The 19,725-nt window shown below is 38.0% G+C and overlaps 1 protein-coding gene across 4 annotated transcripts in view; it reads right to left on the bottom strand.

Annotated features, from left to right (window-relative positions):
• The window catches only part of LOC131157916 (dicer-like protein 4), a 190,065-nt gene that overhangs the window by 98,170 nt on the left and 72,170 nt on the right, over positions 1-19,725 (bottom strand). For 2 of the 4 annotated variants that reach the window (XM_058112378.1, XM_058112381.1), the window contains exons 11-14: positions 2,042-2,234; positions 714-874; positions 422-628; positions 43-308 (exon numbers count right to left, since the gene is read on the bottom strand). In XM_058112378.1, the coding sequence (XP_057968361.1) occupies positions 43-308; positions 422-628; positions 714-874; positions 2,042-2,234 (827 nt within the window). The remainder of the gene's footprint in view (positions 1-42; positions 309-421; positions 629-713; positions 875-2,041; positions 2,235-19,725) is intronic. The other 2 variants (XM_058112379.1, XM_058112380.1) reach the window with 1 other exon arrangement.

Here is a 19,725-nt window from a genome sequence, read left to right as displayed (position 1 = left end):
AGGGAAGGCTAAAGAATGCACACTGAGCGGCTACCACCTAACCTTCACAGCTGTCAGAATCAGACGATTCTAGCATCAATCCATCTTCATACGCATTGTCATGATCCGGCAAGAGATAACTGGTCAAAGCACCCAATTTATGCAACTCTTCACATGCCTTCAGACAGGCATCTTTCTTAGCAGATTCTCTTGAAGATTGTGGGCTACTGACAATTTGATTTATTGGAGCATTGGCAGGGAGAATTACACGACAGACTGTTCCATCTGTGCTATCAAAGTAAAAGAAATCTGGCTTGGGATTGAAAAATCTGAAAACAAGATAACAAATCTCAACAGACAACCTTTATAAGGACAAACCCACTGAAATTGTTCCAAGAGAGCAAAATAAATGTAAAAACTAGAATATAGAACCAGAACATACTCATCACGAGGGAGCTTGGAACAATAGTGGTAAAGTAACGAAACACTAGCTCCAGAACTAATGGTGGCGCCAGTAGAATCAACTTTGTAGACTCTTTCTTCAAAAGTAACAGATGTCTCACTGGATGTTCTCAATGCAATTTCCTTGTTCATTTGATCTTCAGCTTCTTTAAAAGCTTCAATCAAATTCAACTCCCTCTGGCTGCTGCTGCAATGAGAAAGAAGGATGAAGATAAGTATGAGAAAGGAACCAAAGAAAGGGCTTGTGAGGAGCATATGCTTTATGAAAGCACCTGTCCACCAAAAAGGCATATTCAGACTGGGGCATGCGTGCACGACCTCTAGACTGTATAAAGCTAGCAACAGTTTCTGGAAGATCAAATCGTACTACAAGACAGCAAGTCTGAATATCAAGTCCTTCTTCACCCACCTTAGTTGCAACCAATAGATTCAGCTGCCAAATAAAGCAATTGCAAGAAATTAGTTACCATATCAAATAGGTCAAAAGACGATATCAGATTTTTTTCTTAAAGGAATAAATATTATACATCATTAGAGTCCTGTTCATAACATAAATGCTGTGTTTATATCGACATGCTCTGCCATGCTAATTATACATGAATATATACATTTACATTTCCCCTTATCAGCACCTACATTGGCAAACATGTTTCACATCAGTCATTCTAGATATCTTGAATCGCTTCATTGTATCAAAACAACATATCAAAGTAGTTTAGGAATATTGAAAGAAACAGGCGATATGAAAAGCTTAAAAGGGATAGCAAATGGTAACTCAATGTGTTGTATATACGTGAAAAAACTCTTTACTGGTTACTTTAGTCATTTAGCATTATTGCTATGTTATTGCTGTGTTAGAACATGAGTTAGTGCATGAGTTTTATTATGGTCAATGCTATGTACTGGTAGATATTATAAATAGAGGGAGAGACCTATCAATGTGATTAGGTGTTCCAATTCACCCAACAGTTTAACATGGCATCAGAGCATGATCCAAAATAAACCCTAAGCATCATAGCCACCACCAAACCAAACCCCAAACCCACAGACCCTTATGCAAGTCTGCTACTGTAGGAGGGTCATTCACACCACTTAAGACCTAAAACAACACCAGCATTCATCTGAAAACACAGGACTAGTATTGGAAAAACCAATCTCATAGCCACCCAGACACTGTCAATCTGCTCATCTCTTAAACAAATTGCTGGAGACTGCCCCATGTGCCCTCACTTTTAAAACCAGAGAAAAAAAAATCTCTACTTTAAGATTCAACAAGGGAGACAAACAAGAGGAGAGAAGGGCTGTAACTATGTGACATTTATCAGTTCCAGAGAAACTGTTCTAAGTCGATCTGAAATAAATTGAAGATTTAATGTGGAAAACCCAGCACTTATTGTTAGAGATGGAGAAGAGAAGAAGTTGCAGTTTTCCTAGAGTGTACAGGCCCAGGTCTGCCTTGTTACATATTAATAATAAAAAATTCATAAGGACAAAAATACCCCCACTTACACCACTTATTACTAAAATAACATATTCTCTTCCAAAATGATCAAATTGAAGATGCCAATATTTAATGCTGCACAAAAATGAAAAGCATTACCTCACCAGAGTGGAACTTCTTGAGAATGACATTCATGCGTTTACGTGACATGCTCTTCAGTCCAGAGTGAACTCCTACAAGGAAGTCACACTTCCAAGCTTCTAAGATCTTGAGGTTTTGGAGTATTTTAGACATGGACCTTGCAATAACAATTCTATTCACAAACACTATACATTTCATATCTGTCTGTAATCTGAAATAAGGGGAAAAGTTAAAGCCGGTCAGGTTTAATGAATGTAAAAAATAGCTAAACTTTAAAATGGATGTACCAGGAAAATTGTTCACATGTTAAATTCATAGCAGATGAATCAATTATTATAGATATAAGAAGAAATATTATTAAGATGAAGGAGAAACTGAAAAGAGCAGAGGACAAGAAGTCCTAAATAATATGAAACAAAAGCAAGACACTAACAAGAGATAACTAAAAAGCAACACCTTCCAATCCCATTGATGCCACATAAACAACCTGCGTCTTGCATCCCATTATACAAGCCAAATGCTGAATACCAGAGTGGTGCTAAAAAGAACCCTACTCCATATTAAACCATGAGCCATCACCCTTCCATTAGAAATCTTGAATTGTATTCCAACCAGCTACACCACATCAAAAGTAGAACATTTCCAAAGTATTTGTTCAAATATTTGGTGAATTGAAAGACCGAAACACGATGGTAGGTCTCTCCCTCATTTATAATATATGTAGTGTACATAACAATGGCCACAATACCCTCACTAACTCATGCCTACTAATATAGCAATAACACATGCTAACAGACGAAAATAACCAGCAACAATCCCCCTCAAGCTAGAGAATATAGATATTATATGCTCCTAGTCTTTTTTGCATTTTTTTCTCGCTTATTAATATTTTTCCACGATTTTCTATATTTCTAAGATTTTGCCATATTTTAATTTCTTTTTATCTTAACAGTTTTTTGGACTTCTTGATCCCACCACCAACTTTTTTAGTACTCGAGTATCTTCCTTTGGACACACCTAAGACCTATTTTTCTATCCTAATGATAGAATTTGCCATTTTATTCCAAACAATATTTGCATCAACCTTATCCCCTACTGTCCAATCACTCTTTGTTGATTTTATCTTTGAATTTTACTATATTATCTCCCTTCAAGTTCCACCATCTAGTCCTCTTGTGTTGATTTATGCTACTCCTTCTCTTCCATTTTTTAATATGTATACCTAATATTAAGACTCTATGTTATGCAGCCAAACTTTCACCTAGAATAACTTTGCAAACCTTACAAGATAAACGATCCCCGTCCTTAGTTAAAAAGAAATCTATTTGAGTTTTATTATACCCACTCTTGAAAGTTATTAAGTGTTCTTCTCTTTTTATAAAGCAAGTATTCAAAGTAACCAAATTGTAAGACATGGCATAATCTAAAATTGTATCACCGACCTCATTTTTATCTCCATATCCATGGCCTTCATGTATCCTCTCATATCCTATATTATCCTTTCCAATGTGACCATTAAAATCAGCTCCTATGAATGTCTGAAAAGAAATTCATATCCTTTGTAAAATACTATCCATATCTTCACAAAATTGTATTTTAAGATTTTATGTTGATCCTATTTAGGGAGCATACACACTAATGACGTTCACTATTTCCAAGTCTAAACCAATCCTAATTTTAATGATTCTATCTCCAATTATTTTAACATCTACTACGTTATCTTTTAGGCCTTTGTCTACAATAATACCCACCCCATTTTTATGCTTTCTCTATACCAGTGTACCAAAGTTTAAATCCTTATTTTTCAATTTCTCTAACTTTCTCTCCTATCCATTTCGTCTCTTGAAGGCAGATTAAGTTAAATTTCCTCCTAAACATTATTTCCATTATTTCCATACTTTTTCTCATAAGAGTTCCTATATTCCAAGTAGCGAATCTAATCTTATATTCTTGTGGAAACTTATTTAACCTCTCCCTTTTATATTGACCTGGTTTATTCCCTTGACCTAGGTGAATTTGGTAAGAATTCATGATAATAAGATCTAACAAAGCTTTACGCTAGCTGTCAGCTACCTAATACAGTTTTGCTCCTTTATCCAAGCTTGGAACCGGCTGTGCGTACAAAGAATTTGTGTTATACAGGTGAAAGTACAGGCTTGCGTTTTTTTTTTTTTTTTTCACATAGACAATTTTCTAAATCACACTCTACAACTAGTATAAACCACACACAGCATTTTTTAAACAAATGGATTAAAAAAAAATTTTAAGCATACTATTTTGAGTGTGAATCAAGCTAGACTAAAATTAAAAAACCATGCAATAGTACTTTTTGAAAAAAAAAAATTATATTCCAAAACTTGCAAATGAAAAATACAAAAACACAAAAATGCATATACTAAGCCTTCAAATCAAAAACAAAATCTCCACTACCAACCAACTATTAGAAATTTTTTTAATAATAGTAATAAGAAATGAAATAACAAGAGAGGAGAAGATCTCATCTCATCAGTGACTAAAACTAAGAAGGAAATGACAATCGCTTAAAAAATACTACAGTATGTACCCTTTGCCATAGGAAATTTGATTCTACTAACGAAAATCAATCGAAGAATATTTAAGCAACAAGGGGCTACAAGAATTCTTCAATCTAACTTCAAGATTCAAAATCCAAGAATATTTAAAAACAAGATTTCTCAACCCATAAAATCTTTATTGCTTCTTCATGATTTTAGGGCTGAAAAAACAAGAACCCTTAAATTTGTTTGGGCCTTTAGGAGAAAAGAAAGGAAAATAAAGGAAAGAAAGTCAATTAAGAGAGGAGATTTGTTTGATTGGTGAGGAAACAAAAAACGAAAAGGAAATATTGTATCACTGGCCTCATTTTAATCCCCATATCCATGGTCTCCATGTATCCTCTCATATCCTATATTATCCTTTCCAATGTGACCATTCAAATAAACTCCTATGAATGTTTTTTCAAACATTGGTATACCTTGTAAAATACTATCCATATCTTCTCAAAATTGTCTTTTATAATTTTCTACTAAGCTTATTTGGGGAGTATGCACACTAATGGCATTCACTATCTTCAGGCCTACAACTATCTTGATTTGAATGATCCTATCCCATATTCTTATTGCATCTACTACATTATCTTTTAGGTCTTTATCTACAATAATACCCAAATTGTTTTTTTGTTTCTCTTTACCAGCGTACCAAAGTTTAAATCCCGATTTTTCAATTTCTCTAGCTTTCTCTCCCACTCATTATTTCTCCACTATTTTCAAACTTTTTTCCTATAAAGAGTCCCCTATATTCCAAGTTGCTAATCTAATCTTAATTTCTTGTGCTAACTTATTAACCATATCCCTTTTATACTGACTGGTCTATTCCCTTGACCTAGGTGAATTTAGTAAGAATTCATGATAATAATATCTGACAAAGTTTTACGCTAGCCGTCGACTACCTAACACGACCCAACTCCTTTATTTGAGCTTGGGATCGATTGTTTGAACAAAGAATTTGTGTTAGATAGGTGAAGTACACCCCTTTTTTTTTTTTTTTTTTTTTTTTGCAAACTTATATCACATATACAATTTTCTAAATCACACCCTATGTTGTGAATGAACTCGAAATTCCATTGCAGAATTTAAACACAGCAATAATGAAGAACAAATATGGAACACACACACAGTATATATAAAAGCAAGAACAACAACGCAAAGATTTACGTGGTTCGGCAATGTCTACATCCATGGGAGCAATCAGCAAAAGTTTTCACTATGAGAATGTCAAACAATACAATTACAATAATCTTCCACTCTCAGAATATACCCAGAATGGTATATTTATAAACACTTCGAAGGTCTCCCTTCAAACACCCAACCATATTAACGTTCACATTCAAAATTTGAAATCAGCCTCATTGCCCCGAGCCAAATTGTTGACTAATTGGGCCAATTAGTCAGTTGTTTCACACAGAATGTAAATTGTCTGAATTCTATAGCAAACCGTCGACTGTTTCAGCCAAATAGTCGACTTTTTGTTGTTGCTCCTCAGCACAAGTGATTTTTAACTATGTTTTCTTCCTCGTTTGAAGGCTCGAGGCTTCATCCTCTGAAATCCGATCTATGGAGATCTGACCAAAAGCGAAGGCGAACCGAACGAAGCGTCGATATCTGGTTTCCTCTGACTCCTTGCCCAACGAGCAAAGCACCAGGACATCAAGGGAGATGCTAGCAAGGTTTTGTTGCTGTGGAAATCCTAATGTTTGGCAATAGTTGGGAGCCCTTGCTCTCGCTTGTGTGTCCTTGAACCGCTGGCATGCTAGCCGCCTCTGTCGCCATATGTCACCTTGCTGAAGGTTTTCGGTAAGCGTAGGCGTACCATACAGCTCGCAGCCTTGTCGCCGGACGTTGCCTCATTGAAGGTATCGGTAAGCGAAGGCACATTCCCACAAAGCAAAGGTACTGTTTCTTCCCCGGCTTTTTCTTCTTCATCTCACAATTTTACTTAAGAGTGTTTTCAAGCTCAAAACATTTTCCAACCAAACAAAAAGAAAAAAAATTGTTCTAAACCACAAGCCAGATTTTCGTTCCAAATAACAAACCCAGTTTTGTTTTATCACATTTTTATAGTGCACGATTGGTTTCTCATCTTTGCCCCTCATGGGTGGCCCTCCGGTGACCCTTGTCGCTGGCAGGATCAAGAAGGCTATCAACTCTGGGCCTTAGGTTGATGGGTTGGACTCTGTACGGGATGGAAAGTTGGTTGAGAAGGAAAACAACGCTTTTCGTGGGAGATACACTTTTGTGCAGGCACTTCAAAGACATGTACCTCAATCCAAATTTCGGTTACCATTGAGGAAACCTGAGATAATCAACGAGGAATTAGGCTTCGTTTTTTTGGATGTTGAGATGGACAAAGCGGCTGAAGATCTGAAGTTTGCACTTGTTCTTAAATTCTTATCGAAGCAACCGTCAATAGATGTGTTGCGGCTTTAGATTATTAAGATGTGGGGTTTTAGTGAGGTGCCAATGATTAGCTTTATGGATGAATATCACGTGTTGTTGCACCTGGCGCATGAGAAAAATTATTTACATGCATGGGCAAGGGAGGGACGGGTTGTGGCTGGTCGTCACTTCTATTTGTTCAACTGGACGGTTGAATTGATGTAAAGAAAAAATCATCCATGGCTCCTCAATGGATCTTCCTACCGGGTTTGCCTTTGCTTTTGTATCAGTTGGATTGTCTTCAAATTCTGACAACAAGGTTTGGAATGTTTCTTGGAAAGGATAATGCCACACTATATAGAACGCGCGCTATAGGGGCGAGAATTTGTGTGGAAGTGGAATTGCAAGAGGAGCCAATTAGTGGCCTCCCATTGGTGATAGGTTAGAAACATCAAGTTTGGTAGGAAGTGGAGTACGAGAAGCGGGGCTTTTATTGCAAAAAATGTTGTCGTCAGGGACATACAGAGGTTGCTTGTAGGTTGGGTGATCGTATCAAAGAGAAACCATTTATTAAAAGCGAGATGTAGATTGAAGGGAAGAAAAAGGAGGTCAAAGCTTGGAAGGAGGTGCAAAGAAAGGACAAGAGGTTAAATGAAGGTACAAGGAAAAATGTGGAGGTGGATCCTATTTCGGTGTCTGGTAATAAGGAGATTGAAAAGGAGGTGAAGCTAGTCACAGATAAAGGAAAACAGGTTTTAGAGGAGGATAGTCCTCACCCGATCCTCATTGATGAGGGTCTTTATGGGGATGGGCCTGGCAATAATTCTCAAGCAATTGAGAAGAGTGAGATGGCTAAGCTTGAAGGGCAAAGAGAGTGTAACACATTGGTGGTGGATGAAGGTAGTAAGGTAAGAAACGAAGATTGTGTTATGCATCAGTTGAGTGGAAGAGTGCAAGGTGAAGAGAGCGGAAAGAATATGGTGATAGACGAAGGGGAATTGGTTGAACCAGTTTCTGACGTAAGGGATACGAGGTTGGACCTAGAACAATTTCAGCTTGCTTATGAGAATGAGAGTAAACTACATGGTCTGGCTCCTAACAAGGGCTATGATTCGGAAGGTAATTTTTCTTAACCCAAAATTCCTTTGTTAAAAACCTCCAGTAGTAGAGCGAGGCAGTCCCGACAGGTCATTACCCGTCATGTAAGACTTAATTTATGAGGACAAAAATGATGGAGTGGAACGTGCGAGGCATAGGCACGTCAAAGAAACGCTTAAGGAATTTGGTTAGGAAATATTCGATTTTTGTGTTGGCCATTTCAGAACCGTTCATGCAAGAGGATTCTATGTTTCGTTTCGCAAAATTTTTAGATTTTCCTAACTAGCGTTCGAATGAAGCAATGGGTGGTAAAGTATGGGTAATATGGAATGAGCATGATAATTTTGAAATAGTGAGTATGCCGAATCAAATGATCACGGGATGGGTGGTCTTAAATGGGACAAAAGTGTTTGTCACCTTTGTTTATGCGAAATGCTCCTTTTATGAGCGTAGGGGTCTTTGGAAAGATTTAGAAGCTCTTCAAGTAGGGTTGAATCTCTGGCTTATTGTGGGGGACTTTAACATTATTCGGGAGGACGGGGAACGAATTGGAGGGCAACCCAGACCTTTGGCTGCTATGGAGGAGTTTAATAATTGTTTAAACAATTGTGGTGTTGTTGATTTAAAATTTCATGGTGGGCATATGTCTTGGTTTAATGGGCATGTTGGTCCGAGTAGGACTGGGCTCTTGTGAATGTGCCGTTCATTAACCGTTTTTAAACTGCTAGGCTGGAATACTTGGTGAGGAAGACGTCGGATCACAAACCTATGCTGATACACTTCTCAAATCACTCGACAAGATATGGGCCATCACCTTTCAGGTATCAAAATATGTGGAGTTCCCAAAAAAAAATTTTTCCTTTTATTCATCAGATTTGGATGGAACTAGTTCAAGTTTCGGGCATGTGTATGTTGGTTGCAAAGCTCAAAAAGGCTAAAGTTGCTTTAAAAAGGTGGAATGTAGAGGTCTTTGACCAAGTGGACATTAATATCAAGGATTTAGAGAATCGAATGACAGATCTGGAGGAGCAATTACAAAGGAGTTATAGTCAGGAGGTGGAGATAGACTTCCAGATTACAAAATGTAAACTGGATTATTGGGAAAAAAGAGAGGAAACCCGTGTTGCTCTACTTGTGAAGAAGCGATGGTTGGAGGAGGGTGATCAAAATTCCAAGTTTTTTCATGCGGTTATTAATCAAAATAGGAATTCTTTGATGATTAATTCTATGGTCTTAGAGAATGGTACGGTTGTGGTATCCCCCAAGGAGATTCATGAAGGTACGGTTTAGCATTTTCAATATTTTCTCTCGGAACAGTCTAATAGAGCATTACCTGATTTGAGCCATCTTATCTCTAAATAGATATCGGATGAAGAAAATGAGTATTTGGTCAAAGATCCTTCGGAAATGGAGCTGAAAACAACTCTAAATTCTATTCCAAAACATAGTAGTCTAGGTCCCGATGGTTTTGGATCTAGTTTTTACAAATCTTGTTGGGATTTTGTTAAATAGGATTTGTTGGAAGCTACCAAGGAATTCTTCAATGGAGCGCCTCTACCCAGATTTTTCACGTCTTCGTATTTTGTTCTTATCCCTAAGGTGAAGGATCCAAGAAGCTTTGAAAAGTTTAGACCAATTAGCCTGTGTTCTGTCGCATACAATTTTTTTTCAAAAATTATTGTAAGCCGATTGACGCGTTGCCTAAATAGAATTATCTCTCCGAAGCAAGGGGCTTTCCTCCCTAGTAGAAGTATTTTTGAAAATATTACACTGGCGCAGGAAATGGTTCACTCAATCAACAGAAAGAGTAAAGGGGGAAATGCAGTTTTAAAAGTGGATATGGCAAAGGCTTTCGGGTTGACTAGAGATTTTTTATTTGGGTCTTGGAGGGTTTTGGCTTCTCTAGTCATGTTTGTAACCTAATAGCAGAGTGTGATAAGACCCCTTGGTTTTTTATCATGATGAATGGTACTTATAGGGGTTTTTTCAAGTCTCAACGAAGCCTTCGGCAAGGTGATCCTCTATCTCCATATTTATTTATTTTGATGGAAGCAATTCTTTCTAGATTATTTAAAAAAAAATTTAAGGTAGGATTGGAAATTTTTATCTTCCGAGGGGAGCTCCTTTAATCTCGCATTTATTATATGCGGGTGACTTGCTTGTTTTTGGTAACGGAGAAAGGAGATCCTTGAAGATGCTTTTAAAAACGTTGGATTTGTATGAAAGTTCGTCTGACCAATTAATCAACAAGGAGAAATCAGCTCTCTTTTTGTCCAACAAGATCAACATTTCTAGAAGAAGGGGGCTTTTACGATTGACGGGTTTTGCAGAAGGAAATTTTCCAATGATGTACCTTGGGGCTCCTTTGATTTCTGGTCGCCTTACTGCTAGAATGCTTGATCCGCTGGTCTCAAAAATTCGAAACAAGGTGACAAGTTGGAAGATGAGGTTGCTGTCTCAAGGAGGTCGTCTCATCCTTATTCAACATGTATTATCATGCATGGCAACACATACTCTAGCAGTTCTATCAGTTCCTTTGGTGGTGATTAGGAATATTAACTTCATTCTCTCTTCTTTTGTCTGGGGGGAGAGTAATGGTAGGGCGAAAATGAAATGGTGTGCTTTCAAATGTTTATAAACCCCTAGATGAAGGGGGTGTTGGCATAAGGGACCTTAATGACATGAAAAGATCTTTTCACATGAAGTTTGCTTGGAGACTGATGACGGTAGATAATCTTTGGACCCGATTCTTTAAGGCTAAATACATTAAATCAGGTCACATGGCTTCAATCAATTATTCTTCTACGGGTTCTCGATTTTGGAAGACGATCTTAAAAGTTTTTCCAGAGGTTTATGAGAATATTTATGTGAAGGTTAAAGAAGGAAAAGCTTCCTTTTGGTTTGATAAGTGGTTGAGCAATGGTCCCCTTGCGGAGTGTTCTTACACGATCCAACATCCTAAGCTTAAGATTCAAGATTGCTGGGAGTCTAAGAATTGGGAAATGAATATGCTAAAAGATTTGGTAGGAGTCCCCAAAACGGATGAGATTTTGTTGTCGTCTATAAAGCACAAATTGGGGCCTAACGTGTTTATTTGGAAGCCTTCCATTAATGGAAAACTTTCAACTACCTTGGCTTGGGAGGTGATAAGAATTAAAGAGGAGCAGTACCCATGGATGGAGTGGGTCTGGCATAATCTTTTACCTAAAAAAGCATCTATATGTATATGGAAAGCTATGATCCAATGTCTTCCTGCAGATGAGTGAGTCTTGTTGCAACTGTTGCGTGGATAAAAAAGAGGAATCTCTCAATCATGTTCTGAGTACAGGATCCATCATAAGTATGGTTTGGAAGAGAGCAGCGTCTGTCTTGGGAATTCTAAATTTTGATGATGAACCTTGGAGGGTGAAAGTTAGTAGATGGTTCAGATGTGCCAAAAAGTCAACCCTCAAATGTACAATCATCGGTTTGTTACCTAGTATAATTTCTTGGAGCCTATGGCTTAGACGTTGTAAAGCCCACATGGAAGATAAGTATGAGTCAGGGAATGCAGTTTGGTTATCAGTGAGGTTTTGGCTCACAAAAATTGCTGAATGAGTGAAGGGATCCCTGCCTGCTATCGATAATAATTTATTGGAAGAGTTCCAAGTGAAAACCATATCTCTGAAGGAACTCCTCGAAAAGTAGTTTGGGAAAAACCTCTTGTAGGTTGGTTGAAACTAAACATAGATGGCTCTTGTAGAGGAAATTCGGGTTCTTGTGGTGGTGGTGGTGCTATCATCTACAACTCTTTAGGTAATATTAAGGTCGCTTTCTCTAAAAAGTTTGAGTCAAGTACTAACAATAGAGCGGAGCTACAGGATCTTATTAGCGGTGTTCGACTCTGTAAAAAGTTGGGTTATCAGAATATTTGATTTGAAAGCGATTCGAAATTGGTGGTGGGTTGGATCACTTCTGGAATTTGCTCTTTCTAGTACTTATGGGACTTTTGGGAATTGTTAGAGGAGGAGCTACAAGGCCTTCAATTCTCTATAAAGCACCAATTTAGAGAAAGGAATCAGGTGGCGGATTTCTTGGCTCGTCAAGGCGAGGGAGGCAACACGAGGAGATATTTTGTAGGTGATGAGATACCGAGTAAAATGAAAGGCCTACTTTGTATGGATAAGATGAGTATTCCAAGCCTTCATCTTTAATTGTCATCTTTTGGCTCTCCTTTGTTTTCCTCGGGTTTTGTTGTTGCAGGTTTTTGTCTTCAGTTTGCAGGAAATTTGTTTTTATTTGTCTTTGTTTGTTTTGAATTCTTTTGGGCTTGTTTTAGTTGTTTTAGTTGGTTAATGTTTTAGGTTTTGTTAGGCATGTTTTGATTTTGGTGCCTGCGCTAGTTTTTTGTTAGTTATTTGTAAATCCCTTGTGGCATATTTGTAACCATAGTTTTCCTCCACCATAAGTGAGGGCTATCAATAAAGTTAGGTATTTCGTTAAAAAAAAAGTCTCCCTATAACACTTGGAGACATGAAGTAAGTCCAAGCAATGCTTGTATTTTTCAGTAGTAACCGGTTTTGTCAAAATGTCTGCTGCATTTTCAGATGTGTGAACCTTCTCCAATACAAGTTCACCTGAAGTAATCAATTCCCGCACCCTGTGGAACCATACATCAATATGCTCGGTTCTAGCATGATACAATTGATTCTTCGCTAACTAGATAGCGCTCTAACTGTCACAACGCAGCACAACCCCACTTTACTGTATACCCAGCTCTTTGACCAAACCGGTAAGCCATAAGGCTTCCTTTGCAACTTCAGCAACTGTCATGTATTCAAATTCAGTTGTAGACAATGTCACCAAGGATTGTACCATGGACCTCCAACATATAGATCCTCCCACAAGGGTAAATACATAACCTGTTATAGACCTTCTGTCATCCATATCCCTTGCATAATCAGCACCAACAAACCCCACAACTGATGAACTATCTTGTTGCTTGCCAAACATGATGTCATAAGTAGAACTACCCCGTAAGTATCTGAAAATCCATTTGACGGCTTCCCAACGCTGTCTACCCGTATTAGAGAGAAACTTACTCACCACACTCACTGCATGTGCCAAGTCTAGTCTTGTACATTAAACTCCCCACAGCGCTAGCATAGGGGACCTTTGACATGTTCCAGATATCATCATCCATACTTGGGCATTCAGCAGTAGACAATTTAAAGTAACTCACTAGAGGTGTACATACCGGTTTAGCATCAGTCATGCTGAACTTTTCCAACACCTTCTCCACATAACCGCCCTGAGATAACCACAACCTCCCTACAGTTTTGTCCCGGAGAATCTCCATCCCAAGTATCTTCATGGTTGGACCAAAATCCTTCATGTCAAACTCTTTATGCAACAAATCCTTTAATTGATTTACCTTAGGTAAATCCTTTGCAGCTATTAACATGTCATCGACATACAACAATAAGAAAATAAGAGAACCATCATCAAGCTTCTTCACATACACGCAGCAATCATACTCACATCTTCTGTAGCCTATCCTAATCATATAAGAATCAAATCTTTTGTATCATTGCCTTGGAGATTGTTTCAGCCCATAAAGAGACTTCTTCAACTTGCAAACTAAGTGTTCTTACCCTGGTTCACTGAATCCCTCCGACTGTACCATATAAATATGTTCCTCCAAGTCACCATGGAGAAATGTCGTTTTCACATCCATTTGTTCCAAATGCAGATCATAATGAGCTACTAACCCCAACACTACCCTGATGGAAGTATGTCGAACCACAGGTAAAAAGATTTCATCATAATCTATTCCTTTTTCTGTGAGTACCCCTTTACCACTAACCGTGTCTTGAATTTCTCTCTTTCCTTTTCTGATATTACTTCCTTCTTCTTATATACCCATTTGCATCCTATCGCCCTCTTCCCATTTGGAAGCTCCACCAACTCGCAAGTTTGACTCTTATGCAACGATTTCATTTCCTCAATCTTGAAAAGTAGTTGGATCATTGCAACTAGTAATAAAAACATAAGATACTAACTCTTCAAACCCATACCTTGGCGGTGGTTTGATAGTGCGTTTGGATCTCCGTATAGGAATATTGTCGACTTGCTGGTTTCCCAAGCTAGAACTCCCTACAACTGGAGGACCAAGATCATTATCATTGCCCTGAGTTTCTAGCTCCACCTGCACAACATGTTCGTCTCTGCTCCAGTTTTCAGACTCCTTTTTCTCTTCATCAGATTCTTGAGTACGCTTCACCATAACTTTCTCATCAAAAACTACATCTCTATTGATCACCACTTTGTTTGCCATTGAATCCCATAGCTTGAACCCCTTCACACCCTTTTGATATCCCAAAAAAATGTAGCGTCTAGACTTTGCGTCAAGTTTCGATCTCTCCTCACTAGACACAAGAACATAGGTCGGACAACCAAATACCTTCAATCCGAAATAGTCTACAACATTTCCCATCCATACCATTTCTGCCACTTTCCCTTCTAGTGATGCCCTTGGTGATCGGTTTACCAAGAAAGAAGTCATACTAACTGCCTCTACCCAAAAGTTCTTTGGTAGTCCTGCATTAAGCCTGAGACACCGAGATCTTTCAGCTAGAGTTCTATTCATCCCTTCAGCCACACCATTTTGCTGAGGTATCCGACAAACAGTGAAATGTCTCTTAATGCCCTTGACACCCTTTTGATATCCCAAAAAAATGTAGCATCTAGACTTTGCATCAAGTTTCGATCTCTCCTCACTAGACACAAGAACATAGGGTAGACAACTGAATACCTTCAATCCGAAATAGTCTACTACATTTCCTGTCCATACCACTTCTACCACTTTCCCTTCTAGTGATGCCCTTGGCAATCAGTTACCAAGAAACAAGCCATATTAACTGCCTCTACCCAAAAGTTCTTTGGTAGCCCTACATTAAGCCTAAGACACCGAGCACTTTCAGCTAAAGTTCGGTCATCCTTTCGGCCACACCATTTTTGCTGAGGCATTCGGCGAACAGTGAAATGTCTCTTAATGCCCTACTGCTCACAAAACTCCATGAACCTAAAATCAGTGTACTCGGTCCCATTGTCTGACCTGAGGCATTTGATTCTCCTCCCCGTCTAGTTTTCCACTTCAGCTTTCCACAACTTAAACTTGACAAACATATCAGACTTGTGCCGCATGAAGTATATCCAGACTTTCCGTGAGTAGTCGTCAACAAAACTCACAAAGTAAACATGTTCACTTCTTGATGCTACTCTAACAGGCCCCCAAACATTAGAATGTATATAACCAAGAATAATTTCCGTCTTGAGAATTGCTGATTTGAATTTTGCCCAATTTTGTTTCCCAAGAACACAAAACTTGCAAAAATTCAACTTACATGTTTTCATACCTTTCAAGAGTTTCCTCTTGTGAAGTTCTTTCATACCATGTTCACCCATTTGCCCAAGCCGCATATACCATAAAAAGGTTTCATCAAATTCAGAATCTACGGCTGCAGCTCCACCTACAGCAGTAGTTCCCTACAGCGTATAAACATTTCCATCTAACTTTTGCCCTTTCATCACCGTTAAATTACCTTTGCACATCTTCATAATCCCACTTTCGGACTTGTAATTGAATCCATTACAATCCAAAGTGCCAAGTGAAATGAGACTCTTCCGTAGGTCCGGTATGTGTCTTACATTGCTCAAGGTTCTTACAGCACCATCAAACATTTTAATTCTAACACTTCCAATGCCAATGATTTTACAAGAGACATCATTGCCCATAAGAACTGAACCTGAATTTACCAACATGTAAGTGTTGAACCACTCCTTATTTGGAGTCATAAGATAAGAACATGCCGAGTCTAGGATCCATGAGTCCGTGAGGCGATCCAACCCCAACGAAACTGAAAGTACATCACCATCACTGCAAACTGAATTTTCTTCTTGAACTACATTTGCTGATTTTGAAGTCCTTTCATGCTTTTCAGCATTTCCTTTCTTCCATTCCGCACACTCATTTAATGTGCCCCTTTTTACCGCACTTGTAACATCGGATATCCTTTTTCTTCTTAGATTGAGTTCGAGATTTTTGACTTGATCCATTTTTGAATTTTCCTCTCCCACGATCATGGTTTCCTTTCACCACAAGTCCTCCTTTGTGTGAATTTTCATCGTAGCCTTTCATCCTTTGATGAAACCCCAACAAAGGACTTGTCACATCTTCTAAGTTTAGGGTCTCTTTCCCCCATGTAAGAGTGGTAACAAGGTTCTCATACGTGTGAGTCACTAGCAACGAATTCAGTAGCATCAACGCCTTATCATCCTCTTCAAATTTCACATCAACCCGCATTAAATCACTTATGAGTTGATTAAATGCGTTAATGTGTTGATTCAAGTATGAACCAACCACCATCTTAAGCCAATAAAAATGTTGCTTAAGAAATAATTTGTTAGTAAGGGATTTGGACATGCACCGGCTTTCAAGCTTTTGCCAAACAGCTGCAGGAGAATCTTCCTCCATGACATGATAAAGCACTTTGTCGGCCAAACATAATGGCATTGTAGCAACAGCCTTTGCCTATAATTCTTTCCAATTAGCCTCATCCATACCTTCCAGTTGAACACCATACAAGGTCTTCACCATCCCTTGCTGCACAAGCAAATCTTTTACTCTCTGACACAAACCGAAGTTTACGGTTTCATCAAATTTGGCAACATCAAATTTCGCAGATGAAGTGCCCAACCCCACAACAACAACGCTCTGATACCAATAGTTGTGAATGAACTCAGAATTGCACAGCCGAATTTAAATGCAGCAATAATAAAGAACAAATATGGAACACACACACAGTATATATGAAATTAAGAACAACAACGCAAAGATTTATGTGGTTCGGCAAAGCCTACATCCACAGGAGCAATCGGTAAAGGTTTTCACACTGAGAATGTCAAAGAACACAATACAATATAATTACAATGATCTTCCCCTCTCAGAATATACCCAGAATGGTATATTTATAAACACTTCAGAGGTTTTCCTCTAAACACCTGACCATATTAACGTTCACATTCAAATTTTGAAATCAGCCTCGCTGCCCTGAGCCAAACCGTCGACTAATTGGGCCAATTATTCGACTATTTCAGATAGAATGTAAATTGTGTGAATTTTGGAGCAAAACCGTCGACTGTTTCAGCCAAACAGTCGACTGTTTGCTGCTGCTCCTCAGCACAAGTGATTTTCAACTATGTTTTCTTCCTTGTTTATGCAATCCATCAAGTATATGAGCCACAAAAACACAACACCCTACAACTAGTAGAAACCACACACACAATACAATGCATTAAAAAAATTTTATAGCATACAATTTTTGGTGTGAATCCAAGCTAGACTAAAATTAAGAAGAAAACCATGCAATAGTACTTTTTGAAAAAAGAATTGTATATTTCAAAACTTGCAAATGAAAAACGCAAAAACACAAAGATGCATATACTAAACCTAAGGATCATAAACACAAAATCTCCACTACTAAACAACTATTGGAAAAATTATTAATAATAGTAATAAGAAAGGAAATAACAAGAGAGGAGAAGATCTCACTGGTGATTGAAACTAAAAAGGTAATGACAACTGCTTGAAAAATACTACAGTAAGTACCCTTTGACACAGGAAATTTGATGCTGCTAACAAAAATCAATCGAAGAATATTTAAGCAACAAGAGATTGCAAGAATTCTTCAATCTAAATTAAAGATTCAAATCCAAGAATATTCAAGAAACAAGATTCCTCAATCCATAATAGAAATTGTGAGATCATGGGATACTTCAACTCAGATTAGGCTGGATCCATTGATAATTGAAGATCTACTACTTGATATGTACATTTGTGGGAGGTAATCTTGTTACCTGGCATAGCAAGAAACGAGCTACTGCAGCAAGATCTAGTGCTGAAGCAGAATATTGAGCCATGGCTCATAATGTGATGAGCTTGTGTGGCTAATGTCTCTTATGTTAGAGATGGGATTCTTAGTAACAAAGCCAATAAATATGTTTTTTGATAATCAAGTTGCAATACATAATGCAAGCAATCCATTGTTTCATGAGAGGATGAAGCACATAGAAGTTGACAATCATTTCTGAGAGATGTTGTGTTGGAGAAGGTCATAAGGACTTCCTTTGTGAAATCTGTGGATCAGCTAGGCAATGTTTTTATGAAGCCTTTATATAAGCCTGCCTTGTCTACTGGCTATTACAAGCTGGGGTTAGGTAATATTTATACACCTCCAGCTTGAGGGTGAGTGTTAGAAGAGAATATGTTATTTTAGTAATTGGATTGTGTTAATAAGGGCATCTTTACCCTTAGGCTTTATTCCTATTAATAATACATAATAGGGCAGACCTGGAGCTGTTTTTTCTCTTTTTCTCCTCTTCTCTTCTCCTCTTCTTCTGTCCTCCATCTAGCTTTACAACGCCATTTAATGTCAAGCCTGTGAGTAAACCTACAAAGCATTTACTCAGCTTAGTCACTTATTTTTTGATTCTGTTGTGATCCAGGTTTTGAAGACTAGGGAGACAATGGGCAGAGGGCAAGAATCTAATGGTCTCAACTACTTCTACTCATTTCCTTTAGTTATTGCTTGTTCTACATTAGTTTCCTCATTGCAGATTCACTATAATCCTCAACATCATTCCTTAGAGAATTTGAAAAAATTAGTCCCTAGTTTGAGTCATTTGTCATGTTTAGAGTATGCGTCGAGTCAATAAGGGATCCTCTTGTTCCTTCAACGTCCTAGGTGAATAACCAGGTGTGAAGTCTATTTCAGTTCATCCATTCCAATTTTTGGGTCTGAGTCGTGTTTTGTAACATTGTGATGATTATTTGAGAACAACCTTGCCTAATTTAATGAAAGCATTCAGAGTTATCTTCTACCCTTTGTGTGTGTGTGTGTGTGTGTGTGTGTGTTTTCTTTCTTGTTGGATTACCACTCTACCTAAAAGCTTAAGTTGTTAGGTTATAGGCCAACAATGCGCATCAAGTTTTAACACTCCCCTGCACACGCAGTGCACATGCAGTGCAATTGCACTTGGAGAGAAATAAACAATAAATAACACCCATTACAGAAAATAAGATAATTTTTAAGTACCACATAATAAACGCAGGCAACAAGACCAACCAAAGGTCTCCAGAGCTCTGATACCATGTTAAATTAGCACATTATCTAAAGGCTTAAGCTGTTAGGTTGTGCTCCAAGCCTCCAACAATGTATATGCTTTAACAGTATGAAATTAACCATCTGTTCAACTATAAGTTCATATACTTCACAATGTTAATGTCCATGAGTATGTCTCTATGCTTTTTGGTGCTTACATGACTAATTTTGGCATTGTTTTGTGAGACAGTTCTCACAATCACACTCCATTTTCTTCCTTGTGAATCCTTTTCTTTGTCGTATGGATAAATACTGATGACTGTTCGCAGAGACGGAGGCCTAATAATGCCTATCACCTGATCTTTTGTTTATCATGCAAGTAGAGAGTATAGCAGTGAGACAGTACCCCGCTTTTTGCATTGTTCTTTTACTTGGATATTATGGAATTATCTTTTCAAAACTGCCAAGGAAGAATCTTGGGTTAGTCTACGAACTATGGAAAAGCTGTTTC

The sequence above is a fragment of the Malania oleifera genome, chromosome 6, assembly GCF_029873635.1.
Source record: "Malania oleifera isolate guangnan ecotype guangnan chromosome 6, ASM2987363v1, whole genome shotgun sequence".
NCBI lineage: Eukaryota > Viridiplantae > Streptophyta > Magnoliopsida > Santalales > Ximeniaceae > Malania > Malania oleifera.
This window is presented reverse-complemented; position numbering and strand designations above follow the sequence as displayed.